The 13137-nt window shown below is 43.9% G+C and overlaps 1 protein-coding gene across 1 annotated transcript in view; it reads right to left on the minus strand.

Annotated features, from left to right (window-relative positions):
- Positions 1 to 352: 352 nt before the first annotated feature.
- Positions 353 to 13137, minus strand: part of LOC114632086 (leucine-rich repeat-containing protein 37A2-like) — a 28725-nt gene continuing 15940 nt past the window's right edge. The window contains exons 8-15 of the mRNA XM_028780556.1: positions 10201 to 10319; positions 5756 to 7509; positions 4884 to 5000; positions 2884 to 2937; positions 2650 to 2741; positions 725 to 761; positions 504 to 649; positions 353 to 425 (exon numbers count right to left, since the gene is read on the minus strand). Of these exons, the coding sequence (XP_028636389.1) occupies positions 353 to 425; positions 504 to 649; positions 725 to 761; positions 2650 to 2741; positions 2884 to 2937; positions 4884 to 5000; positions 5756 to 7509; positions 10201 to 10319 (2392 nt within the window). The remainder of the gene's footprint in view (positions 426 to 503; positions 650 to 724; positions 762 to 2649; positions 2742 to 2883; positions 2938 to 4883; positions 5001 to 5755; positions 7510 to 10200; positions 10320 to 13137) is intronic.

The following is a 13137-nucleotide window of genomic DNA, read 5'->3' on the forward strand; positions in this document are numbered from 1 at the left end:
TCTACGAGAGTGACCCATAGATTCCTACAGAGACTGAAGTGGTCACTTCCTAGAGGAATTCCAGTAGAAGGAGGGGGACATCAACTCAACCCACAAAACCTTTAATTCAGAATTTGCCCTGCCTACAAGATGCGCAGGGATAAAGATGGAGCAGGAAGCTTTTTTTTTTTTTCACTTGGATTCTGGATCCAACTCGGGTCACAAAGCTTGAATGACACCTGCTTTCCTGTGACAAGTCATCTGATTGGCCCACGCTCTCAAGTGCTGTGCAACAGTTTTCATTTACCCGAGTACAAAAGCCTTTGACATTCACAAATCTACAAAAAATAATTTATTAATAAACGATAGCAGATCATTCTGAGGCTTCAACTGGTTCACTATCTTCTGCGGATGATTTCGCCGCCAAGGGTCCTTTCTTGACCTCCCTGGAAGAACAATGCCAATGCTTTCAAATTTTGAAATGATCAACTTGCCCTTAGCTCCTCATTGAGCTAGACATTTACCCTGGTAAATCCTTATTGAAAATCTCCTCCTCTCCAGAGGACTCCTTGTCCTGTAGGTCCTGAGCCATGTTTTTCTTTCTGGTGTCATGCAGAGGCCTATACATGTCCCTAAGCCACAGTGGGCATCTTAGCCAGAAAAATCCATCCTAGAAAACAGAAGGGGAGACATTGGTTTCACTTACCCCACTGTCTCCAGTCACCACACCCAGTTTCAAGCTTACCTGAATCTCAGTGGTCTTGCAGTAGTATTTCTTAGCCCTTGGAAGAAAACACAGAAGTTAGTTAGTGACTGAGTCATTTGTGTGTGTGTGTGTGTGTGTCTGTCTGTCTGTCTGTCTGTCTGTCTATCTATCTGTCTCCTGGGGGACATCTTGGCTCTTCCCATAAGAAATTCACCCTATCCCTGGGACTTGAGAACAATTCCATGGATGCCTGGCTTCTAGGAACTTCTGTTCTAAGAGCCCCACAAGGCCGCTGGGGAGATCTTTGGCTATAGGTTGCCCTGGAGCACAGCCAAAGTGCCAGCATGACTAGAGTCCCACTTATCTCTTTGAACAAACTTATCTCTTTGAAGAAACCACCCCAGGCAGAAGCATTTTGCTCTCCAGAGCCTTTCACATTGGTGCTTTTGACCAACTCTTACAGATTTTCTGAGGTGAGGGAGTGGGTCGCTCCTGTCTGCCCAGCTCCAAGTGCAAGGCTCAGCTCATGAACTCAGAATTTCACCCTGCAGACTGCCTCTGATGAGTGAGCTGTGAGAACAGTTTAAAGGACATGACTAGTTGGCCATGATGGATCATACCTAATTCTAGTATTTGGGAAACAGAAACAAGAGTTTTGAGGCTAGCCTTGGCTACATAGTGAATCCCTGATGCTACCAAAGAAATGACACTGGAGGCCTTCTTGCTGGGCCTAGATATGCCTGCTATTTTGGGGAGTCAGGCAAGGCATCAAGAACATTTTTCTTGAGTTTCCCACTGCCAAGTGAGAGGATTAAATGAGAGGAAGCCCAAGCTCTCCGCTAACTCTTCAGCTTCTTCTGGAACAACTGCCAACCTTATATTTACCTTGAGAACTTTTCTTCATCTCTCTCTCTTGCTGTTCTATGAGAATAAATCTGTTTTGGAGGAAAACATTGTGATTACATCAGTGGTTTCTGTCTTTTCGTTTACATTCCTTTTATCTGACATCTGCTGTGCTAGTCTTCTCTCCCATAACACCTTGCTCCAGGCTTCCCATGTGGCTGCCACTTAGTACAGTGTACTGACTAGTTTATGTAAAATGCAACACATCCAAGTAAAAACTCTTAAAAGTCAAAGTGAGAAACATCATTTAACTTCCTCAAGGTATCTTCTGGAAGAGCAAGAGCAAAGTGTCTCTTACCACAGCTACAAGGTATATGTCTTGGGAGCAGGGAGTCCTTAAGTGTGAAAAGGAAAATAAACACAACATTGAGGAGAAAGGAACAAAACCGTTGTTAGTAATTGAAAGCAATGGACAGCCAAAAGTCCAAGACAATCAACATTTCACTAAACTAAGAGGATTCAATCATGTTGGCGTCACAAAACAGGAGACCAACAATACCGACCCCAGTGGATTTCCCAATACAAACTCAAAACTGTAAGATCCCATTTTTTTATGGTAGCTACGAAGATGGACAGAGTATCTCAAAGTAAATGCAATTGAAAATGAGTAAGTTCTCTAATTAAAACTCTTCATTCTTCAGGAGAACATTAAGAGAAATGACAAGCCAGCCTAGGCCAGAGAGTGTGTTTCTGTCTTTAAAAAACCAAACCAAACCAAAACCCATGCCAAACTAAAACAAGGAAAGCTTAGGGGTTGTATCTCAGTGGTAGAGTGCTTTCCCAAAGCCTGGATTTAATTCCAGAGAGAAGGGGGTGGGGGAGAATAAAAGAGGAGGCCACAGGAGCAGCAGTGTTAGAAAGGTCAATCCTCAGGGTAGAACTGTAAATACCATGTCATTTTATTAAATTGAATCTCCTCCCTACTTTCTGTGTGTGTTCATGTATATACTGTGTGTATGTGGAGAATGTGTGTGCTTGCGTGTGTGTGTGTGTACGTGTGCGTGTGTGCGAATGCTTACTAAGGCTTGAAGTTGAGGCTGGATATCTAGACAGCTCTTCACCTTATCCACCGATTGAGGATTAATCCGATCCAGAGCTCACTGAGAGGACTAGTCTTATGATCCAGCTTGTTCTTGGAAAATTCCTTTTCTGCCTTTTGGAGTGGGAATTTCAGGTGGCTGCCGTTCCATCATGCCTGGCTGGAATTTTCCTAGGTCCTGAGAATTGTAACTAAAGACTGGTCTCCATGTTTGTGTGTAAAATGCTTTAACCACTGAGCAGTCTCCACAATCCTTGTTTCCTTTCTCCTTCTCCTTCTTCTTTCTTCTCCTTTTTTCTTCTTCTTCCTCCTCCTCTTCTTCTTCCTCCCTCTTCTCTTCCTCCTCCTCCTTCCCCTTCTTCCTCCTCTTCCTCTTTTTTCCTTCCTTCCTCCTCCTCTTCCTCTTCTTCCTCTTTTTTTTTTTTAAACAAAAATAAGACTGGCTGACATTTGGTAGGGAAACTTTAAGAATAATTACACAATGTGTGGAAAAACAGATTGGAACTCAGTAGCCTGCCTTACCAAAATTACAACTGTGATTTAACAGTGTGATTCTTGTACTGCTACAGGGACCACAGCAGGATCTAGGTCCAGATAGAGTTGGTATTCTAGACCAGCGAAGAAAGAATGAATCATTCAATAAAAATTATTTCAAAACTAGGTATTCTTGTGTGTGTTATCTTCTGATTCAACAATGCCCCCAAAATGATTAAAAACTATAAGAGGCTGGAGAGACAGGGTTATGAGCCATGACTGCCCTTCCAGAGGACCCAGGTTCAATTAGCAGCGTGCACATGGTGGCTAAAAACTGAGACTCCAGTTCCTGGGGATCTGATACACCCCTTTGGTTTCTACAGACACCAGGTATGAGCATGGTGCACAGACATAGATGCAGGCAAAATACTATATCTGCTGGGCTGCTGGACATGGTATCACATGCCTGTGATTCTGAAGCAGAAAAATCAGGAGTTGAAGGCCAGCCTGGGTTACATAGTGAGTTTCAGGCTAACCTGGGACAAAAGACCTTGTCTTAAACAAGGAAAGAAAAACTGAAGAGAAGGATGTGCAAATGACAAAATGGTGTTAGGAATGTGCTAGAAAGTATCAGTAGAGGGTCCCAGGGGGTCCCACCATGTCTGCACAGAGTGGTTAGTTTATGGCATGCTCCTTTGAATTAAAACATTACTTCAATGAGGGAAAGGGAGGAGTCACCAACCAGCCTCTGGTGGTAAAAGGGAGTTGAGCGAAAGGTTTCATATCTGGAAAAATGAAATCATGGAAGATCACCTGGGGCCTCTTCCCAACAGTATAAAAGGGGACAAAACTGAGATTGGAGACCCTGAGCTGAAAACTGCTGATAGAAACATTCACATGGCAGATGGTGGCTGACTCCGGCACTGTACACAAGCCACACAGATCTGCAGGCATAGAGAGCCCCAGAATCTCAGGATTTCTGGAGTTGCTGCCCATGTTGGAATAGTATTTCTGATGATGCAGCTCTTTTTGAGTTATCCTGGCTCCGTGTAACTCCTCAGCCATCCTCATGTTGGTAACCCTAGTAAAAACTCACTAAGTTCACCAAATTGGTGCAATTTTTTTCTTTGTTGTGGACTTCCTTTTCAAGGTAAGTAACTGTGTGTGTGCGTGTGCATGTGTGTGTTTGTGAATGTGTATATGTGTGTGCATGTGTGTGTGTGTGAGTGTGTCTCTGTGTTTGTGTGTGTGTGTGGTCTCCCCGGGGAAAAATATCACACAATAGTGCACAGACATGCACTATTATGCAGGCAAAACACCCATACACATAAAATTTTCAAAAAGTATAAATGCAAGCACAAGGATGAACTAACTGTACACACAATGAAAGAGCAACACAGGACTGTACAGAAATCTCCCAGGAGGTTACAACCACCACAAGGTGTGGAGGGTGTTGTCTGTGCACTGGCCAGTGGACATCCTCCTGGGGGTTTGTAAATGAACCTCATGCAGATTTCTACTTTTCAAGCTTAAAATTGAGCCTGTCCTCACTGAGAGAAAACTCACTCATTGCTCCAGAATGTCTCACATCAACCACCCCTCTGACACCAAATCAGAATGTGACATAAGGACCTGGCATTGAGGAGACATGTTTCACATACAGAAAACCTGTGAACACACGGGGACTTGACTTAGACAGAGAGGCTAAGTGGCTCTGGTTTCCAGTTTACAGGTTCTAAATCTACTACACAGACAGGGTACGTTCTGGATACAAGGATGTACTGTTGTCCTTACCTCGATGAGACAGAAAATGATAATCAAAACTGTCACTACGACTGTCACAGATATCGCCAAGATGACTTTGTTGTTGTAGCCATATCCTGGAACTACTTTTGTGAGCTAAAAAGTACAAGATAAATGTTTAAGTGGACATTTCTGTTATCAAATTGTAAAATGAAGGTGAAGCCTAATTGTTGAACATCCATTCTTGAGCTGTGCACGGTGATTAGCACTTAGGGAGTGAAAAGGGCTGCCATGAGTTTGGCACCAACTTCCACTCCAAAGTGGGCAGGCCATTTGGGCTGTACAGTGAGACTCTGACTCAAAGGACTAAGATCTGGGGATGTACCTCAGTGGTTGAACCCTTTGCTTAGCTTGTACTAGGCCCTGGGTTTGATCTACACTGCATAACAAAACGATAGGAAAAAAAAACCCTAAAAACATCCTTCCAGGCGAGTAGCCGTCATATTTATAAAAGACCATACTGAATCCAACGTGTAAGGTGCCTTGTTATTGCACATTTTATTATATTCTGTGTTTTAGGCCTGCTTCTGCCTCTAAGCTTAGGAACACAGTGGAAGCAAACACATTTATTCCCAGCACTGGGAGGTAGAGGCAGGTGGATATCACTTGAGTTTCATTGCTTGAGGCTAGCCTGGTTTACATAGGGAATTTCAAGAATTCAGGGCTATATTCAGAGACCCTGTTTCAAAAACAAAACAAAAGCCAAAAAAGCATACAGAAGCACAACAGGGAATCTGTTTTGGCTGGGCTAGAGTTATGTGGCCAGCAGAAGATCTGAAGTGGGAGCCTCTAGTCTTTTCTGCTGAACTGACTGGGGAGACTGTGGCCCCGTGTCTCAGGGCTGTCCTCACCTGACTTGGTTCCAGACCCTTCTGTTCGCCTTGGGCTTCTGTGCTCTCGTTGATATAGTTCTCAGTTTTCCACTGGTCTGTATCCCAGTCGGTCCTGGACAGCTTGAAATCTTGCTGCTCACTGAGAAGCTTCATCAGGAGGCCTGTTCTGGAGATGAGCTTGGCGCAGGACATTTGCACACGGGTGTCAGAGCAGTCCATCTTCAACGTCCTGATAACGTGAGCGATGAGCCTTCTCACATCGTTGTTGGGGATGAGGGGCCGCAGCTGCTGGTTTAGATGAGATTCAAACTGTTCTCCTGGTGACATCAATGATGGGTTAGCAACTTCTACGGGTTGGACATGCGTATCAGCACCCACAGTGAAGTCTGACTGTGGCTTGCTGGTTTGCTGAACAGTTGGAATTAAGTTGGATGTAGACACATTAGAATCTGTAGTAGGATTCTCAGGAGGTTTATTTTCTGACACAGTTTCTTTAGGCACAGTTGATTGGAAGGTGTTTTCTTTAGTAATCTCTATTATAGCCTGAGTTTCTTCAGGAGGCTTTTCTGTAGAAGGTTCTGAAGCAACATACAATTCTGAAAAGGGCCTTTCTGCATAACTCAGGTCTCCTAAAGATGAAAAGATCCCTCGAGCAGGGGAATTTATCAGGCTCCTCACTGCAGAGGATGCTGCCGGCCTCTTTGCAATCAACTGGAAATGAGATTTTTTCTTCCTGAGGTTTCGATGTCTCTCTTCAGATTGTAAACTTGGGTTAGAACCCTTCGTTCTCTTCACATTAGCCTTTGCACTTTCTAAAACATAAATGGTGTAAGACAAGTCTTTTCGTCTGTCTATGAACTCAGGTAGCGATTTTGTAGTGGGAGCCTTGTCCACCAGGGACGGTTCTGGGGAGGAAGAGAGTTCCTCCCTGTGCTCCATTGGGAGCAAGGGCTCTGAGGGGAAGGAATTCCCCACTAACTCCCTGGGCCTCTGCTCCAGACGGAGCCACTGTAGCTCCGTTGATGGTGGGCTCCCGAGCTGCCTGTCCTTGAAGATGTTCTCCACAGGTGTCTGCACACTCTGCTTGCTCCACAGGCTCTTGCCCTTCACGTCCTTGAAGTGCCTTTTCTGTATGTTTCCTGTCCCCTTAGGTACCCTGCTCATACTGTGGAGCCGTCTCTCTGCCTTCTCAATCTCTGCAAGACTGTCTTCCTCTGCCTGGGCAGGTTCCCACCTCTTTTCAAATATTCGTCGTTTAAATTTGGGATCTAAACGGCTCGACTGCTGAACAAGCATGGCGGTTTTTGCTTCCTTTCTAACCTCATCGATTTCCGCATCTAACAGATTTTCTAGAAAAGAAAGCTTATTCACTTTATGTTTATAAGCCAATTTACTAGCCTTAGGTAAAGCCAACTTACTAGCCTTAGGTACTGATTTAAGAGTAAGGCTCTTTGTATCATTTTGTAAGGGTCCCAGTGAATTATCTCCATTCTGCATATTGGAAAACAGGAGTTTAATGAATGGTAACAATGTCGATACCACCTCTTCCAGATTCCCCTCTGAGAAATACGGCAATATGTAATTTAGGGCACTAATGACGTCACTTTCATCGTTAAAGTCAAGCTGCTCATTCATGAGTCTTGAAGAGCCAAGATCCTTCTGGTCTGAATAGCTCTTCTCTGGTTCAATAGTGAGCTCAGCTCTGGTGTTCTCCTTCCGGGCCAGCAACACCTTCATGAATGCTCCTTCTGGGTTCCCTATAGATGCTTCAACTGTTAAAGAACAAGAGATTGCTTTTGGTCAGAGAATACCAGCAGCCCCTTCCTCAGTTCGCAACCATTCAACCCTATCAAATAAATTAGGGGCCAGCAGATACTGGCTGGAGCGACCATTAGTGAAGAGAAGAACAAACCCACCCTGTAAACCTATGAAATGAGAATAACAAAAAGAGAGGCCAGGCCAGGCCAAGTGTCCTTTGGGAACATTTGTGTCGTGCACACAGTGTACGGAGAACCACGCTTGCTCCATCCTCGGAATATGGTCAGGGTTGGAATGTAGAGTCTTGCTAAGTTGTCTATATGGCTTTGCCTCAGCCTCCTGAGTAGGTGGCATTACAGCCATTTGCCGCCACACTCGGCTTAGAAAGACACATTCAAAATCCTATGCTACCAGGCACGGTGCCATAAACCTTTGATCCCAGAAAAAAACAAAACAAACAAACAAAAAAAACAAAAAAACAAAAACTGTCAGTCAGAGACAAGCAGATCGCTTCAAGGCCAGCTTGATGGACGCGGCGAGTCCTAGGCCAGTCAAGCATATAGAGCGAGAGCATGCCTCAAAAACCAAGCATCCAGCAAATAAATAGTTAAAATCACACGAGTGATCTGTGAATAGAAAAACTTGAGGGCGCGCACGAATACAGAGCTGGCCAATCCAGGCTTGTTCTAGCAGGAGAGTTGGGAAGGCACTCACCCCTTATAAAACAAGGGGCTCTTGGATTCTAAATAAAAAGGCATCACAGTGTTAAAATACACAGCAACAGGAAACCAAACCATTCTCCTCCTGCCCCATAAGTCAGGGGGGACTTGAGACCTAATGTAGACAAAGCAAGTATCTGACTGCCATGTGCGATGTGCACGTGATCACGGAGGCGAGCGTCAGACTGCCATGCGCGATGTGATCACGTGATACGGAAGTGAGGTTCCAAGCACATTGTATACAGCTCGCAGAGGGCGAACATTTCCTCCTGCTCCCCGTCCTGTTTCATCTCTTGATCTTTTTGTGTCTGGAGAAGTTTTTTATATGCATATCTATTTTTTCAAGATAGGGTTTCTCTGTGTAGCCCTGGTTGTTCTGGAACTTGCTCCATACACCAGGCTGGCCTCTAACTCATAGAGATCTGCCTGCCTCCCAAGTGCTGGGATTAAAGGCGTGTGCCACCACCACCTGGTTAATATGTGTATCCTTTTAAAACATTCATTTTATACGTAGGAGTGTTTTGCCTGCATTCATACGTCTGTACCTACCTGGCCTGCAGAGGTCATAAACGGGTATTGGATCCCCTGAAACTGGAGTTACGGATGGTTGTGAGCTACCATGTGGGCGCTGGGAACTGAACCCTGGTCCTCTGAAAGAGCAGCAAGTACTTTTAACCACTAAGTTATCTCTCTACCTGCATATATGTGTACACACACATATATCCACAAACCATGCACGTACAGACACTATATATATAGGTAGTATATATATATATATATGTGTGTGTATATATAGTGTATATGCAGTGTATAGTATGTGTATATAGTATATATATAGTGTCTGTATGTGCATGGTGTATGTATATAAATATATATGTATATACATACATAGGTACTATATATGTGTGCGTGTCTCTCTATATATACACAATACACTATATACATATAGTGTCTGTATGTGCATAATATGTGTATGTAAATACATACATACATACATACATACATACATAGGTACTATATATGTGTGTCTCTATACACACATACACTCTCTCTATATATAGTGTCTGTATGTGCATGTTGTGTGCAGGTACATGTGTGTGATGGTTTGAGTGTGTAGGTCAGAGGGCAACTCTGTGGAGTTTATTCTTTCCTTCTACCTTTCTGTGGGTTCCAGGGATTGAGTCTCGATCACCAGGTGTGTGTGGCAGGCATCTCGAGCCTCTGAGCCATCTCTCTGGCCTACAGAACAGTCATGTTTTTAAATAGTGAAATAACATCTGGGAGCCCAATTTCCACAAGGGAGAAATTCAGAAGTTTGGGGAGGTATTATTCTGAATGAATGAATGGAAACAACAAGTCTATTGTTAGTTTAAATTTTAGGAACATCACAGAAAGGGGCAGGGGTGGCAGAAAGATAAGAGCCAGAGGACCAGGAAGTCAGCTGTGAGACTTTTGTCTTCTATGTATAACAGGAAAGTTACACCCATGATACCTTAAATATGGTCGTCTAGGTAAACCTGAACAATGGGACCACCAATAGACACGTTAAGGGGGAACTATTATGGGTCACTCCTCCCAGGTAAAGAACTAGAGGTAATCTGTGACTGCTGAGAGGGAGAATTTGCCTCTTCCAGAGATGAGCTTCCTAATTGGTTACCAGAGACAAGATGCCATATACACACAAGCAACACCAAACAGACTCAGCGAGCATATTTATATATAAATATATTTATATATTTATAAGTATGATATATTTATGATATGAGTATGATATAGTTATGTGTTTATATATCTGGGTATGTGACAATAATAATCAAGAGAAAGGGTCAGTTTGAGAGAGAGTGAGGGGGATGTGGGAGATATTGGAAGGAGGAAAGAAGGCAGAAAGGGAATTAATTTTAATAAAAATAAAAATAATTTAAAAATATATTCACCAGTTAAAAATTATACGTCAAAATTAAATCATTTATCAGGCAAGAGACTCACGACATTGTGTGGTGTTTGTCAGACATCCCGTATGACAATGCAGTTTGATTGTCTTGCAGATAACCTCAATATTCGCCTTAAATTTGCAGAGGCAGCAGGTCATGTGGCTAGGTAAGATCCTAAAAATGGAGCGACAGAGAATTGGGTTACTGGAAAAGGGTTACTGAGGTGTAGAAGAGGCAGGCCAGGGCCACCACAGGGTTGCAGAGGAAGGAGTACTTGAGGCACGTGGCATGGGCAGCTGGGTCTCAGAGACTCAATGGCAAATTGGTGCTGATACTGAAAATAACCATGGGGGGTGACGGGGTGCTCAATAGATGGGTAAGTGTGCCTAAAACAAAGATGGCGGGAACAGAGCTAAGTGACACTGAGCAGAACTAAGTGACACTGATCTATAGAAGTGTCTCTCGTACGCTCACAGGTCTCATCTAGGAAGGTCACACACAGGAAGAAGGGCCTCAGCAAGCCTCCAACCCGTGGACAGTTTTCTCTATTCCTGTCAATAGTTAAACCAGCCTAGTCTAATTCATGCTTTATAGTTAAATGGCAACATGGATCACATCAGCCAAAGCTAGATTATTTTTGTGTTTTACAGCTCTTTGGTATAGTGCTTGTGGTGTAGTGCAAGGCTCTAGGTTTGATTTTAATAACACACACACTCACACACACTCACACCACAAGTATACAAATACGGACACACAGACACATGGACACCCCCCCCCCCAGACAGATGGGATTAAGGAGATAAAGACCACAGTGAAGCACAACAATCATAAAAATAAACCATGACTTGATAATGGCACTCAAAAAAATTTTCCTATAGAATATCAGCTAATAAACCTGTTTGTTTCAACCACTGAGTGATACTTGCTTCAGACGAGATTATCACAGGTTCACAGTCAGGTGAAAGATGCTTGAGGGGAGAATTCATGGTATGATAGCAGTGGGGCCCATGAAGTGAACACCTGTCCTTCTGGCCAAGAGGATGGGATCTCAGGTCTAGGGTACTGGAGACAACATTCCAGTTGGTCAAGTCAATCGCCTGTTTAAGGGACTACCTCTCAAAAGGGTGGAGCCACCCTATAGGGAGGGGGATACAACTTGAGTGGTGCTAATGAGACAGGAATAATTTTCCCTTTAATGAGACACTGTTTTTTCCTCTCTAGAATTCCTGTCCGCTCTGTAGTAGCTGTGGACTCTCCATGCCCTCTGAGTTCTAACCATGAAAGGTGTAATTTTTAACCTTAGTTCTTTTCTGTTTCCTTCTGTTGACCACAGCCTAATGTGCTTTTTCTAGTCCGTTGGGCCTTTTTACTCTCCCCCTCCCCCATGTGATGCTATCTGCTCCCCTTGGCTATATGGCTGCTTGTAGTGTGGATGGCTTCCCTGCTTCCTTCTATCTGATGTTTCTGGGTAGCTGCCAAGCCTGCAGCTTACTCTGTTTATCTACTCTAATTTGCCTCAAGGTTCCCTTGAGTCCATTCCTAAATATTTTTATTAGAGACTAAGAACCCCCAAAGGGACCCAATTTTTCCTGGTAAAATGTACTGTCTTTTGTGGAACTGCCCCAAATTCCCACGAAGTACCACATAGAAAACTAACCAGAAGAACATCAATATGGGTGATCCGACTTGAATGGATACCTGAAATCCCAGTTAGGAGGGCCGTATCAGATGTTTGACCTGGTCTATTCATGAAGAAACAAAATAAAGCCAGATTGAAATGAAAATGTGTAAAACAAACAAAAAAAATCAGTAAGAAGCAAGATTGGAAGATCAGAAGTCCAAGGTAACTTAGACTACAGGAGGAGACCCTGCATCATAGACGAAAACAAAGGCTCAACAAGAACACGGACATCTTATTCAACGCGGGCCCTTCCTAGGCACTCCAGAACACCGGCTATTAAAGAGTTAAGAGGACAGACACAGACACCACTTCAGATGAGCTAGCAGAAAGGCAGAGCTCTTTTGTATTCCAGACTGGCTAGGAAATGCCTGTGTAGCTGAAGATGACCTTGACTTGGAAGGACAGATATTCGTCACTGAACCTGGTTTATAATGAACTCAGGACATCATGCATGCTGGGCAAACACTACCCACTGAGCTACACCCCCAATCTAGCTGAATGCCTTTTAAAGACGTTTCGTTCTCGTGTGCTGTTGGCGAGAGGTTCGAAGATCATGCTCAGTGAGAGAAGTTAGATCAAAAGGCCACACACTAGGGCATGCCATTCTCGAGATGTTCTAGGAAAGGGAAAACTATAGGGCTGGAAATAAGGTTGGTGGATCACAGGGGCTGGTGGTGGGAGGGGGGCAAAGGGTCAAGGAGAGGCCTTTCGGATGGGACAAGCCATCTACATCAGTAATGTAATAGTGGTTAGGGAACTAACCACTCATTAAGCCACGTGCTTGAATTTATTGCATGAAAATTATACTCCAGTAACTCAGACTCAAGAAATAAGGCAAACCTCGAAACATTTAAAATACAAGAAACTGTAAAGAAATCTAGGGCTGGCAAGATGGCTCAGCAGATAAAAAGTCCCCTGGTACACAAAGAAGTTTGATCTCTGGAACCCACACTGTAAGGAGAGAGCCAACCCCTATTGCTGTCTATTGACCTCCATACTCACAGTGTGGCATTCATGCCTACACACAGACACACACAGACACACACCCACACACAGACACACCCACACAGACACACACACCCACACACAGACACACACAGACACACACTCACAGACACACACACACAGACACACACACACAGACACACACACAGACACACATAGGCACACACAGACACACAGACACAGGCACATACACACAGACACACACCCACACACAGACACACACACACACTCACACACAGACACACACACACAGGCACATACACACAGACACACACCCACACACAGACACACACACAGACACACACA

This window comes from Grammomys surdaster, unplaced genomic scaffold (genome assembly GCF_004785775.1).
Source record: "Grammomys surdaster isolate TR1022 unplaced genomic scaffold, NIH_TR_1.0 371, whole genome shotgun sequence".
Lineage (NCBI taxonomy): Eukaryota > Metazoa > Chordata > Mammalia > Rodentia > Muridae > Grammomys > Grammomys surdaster.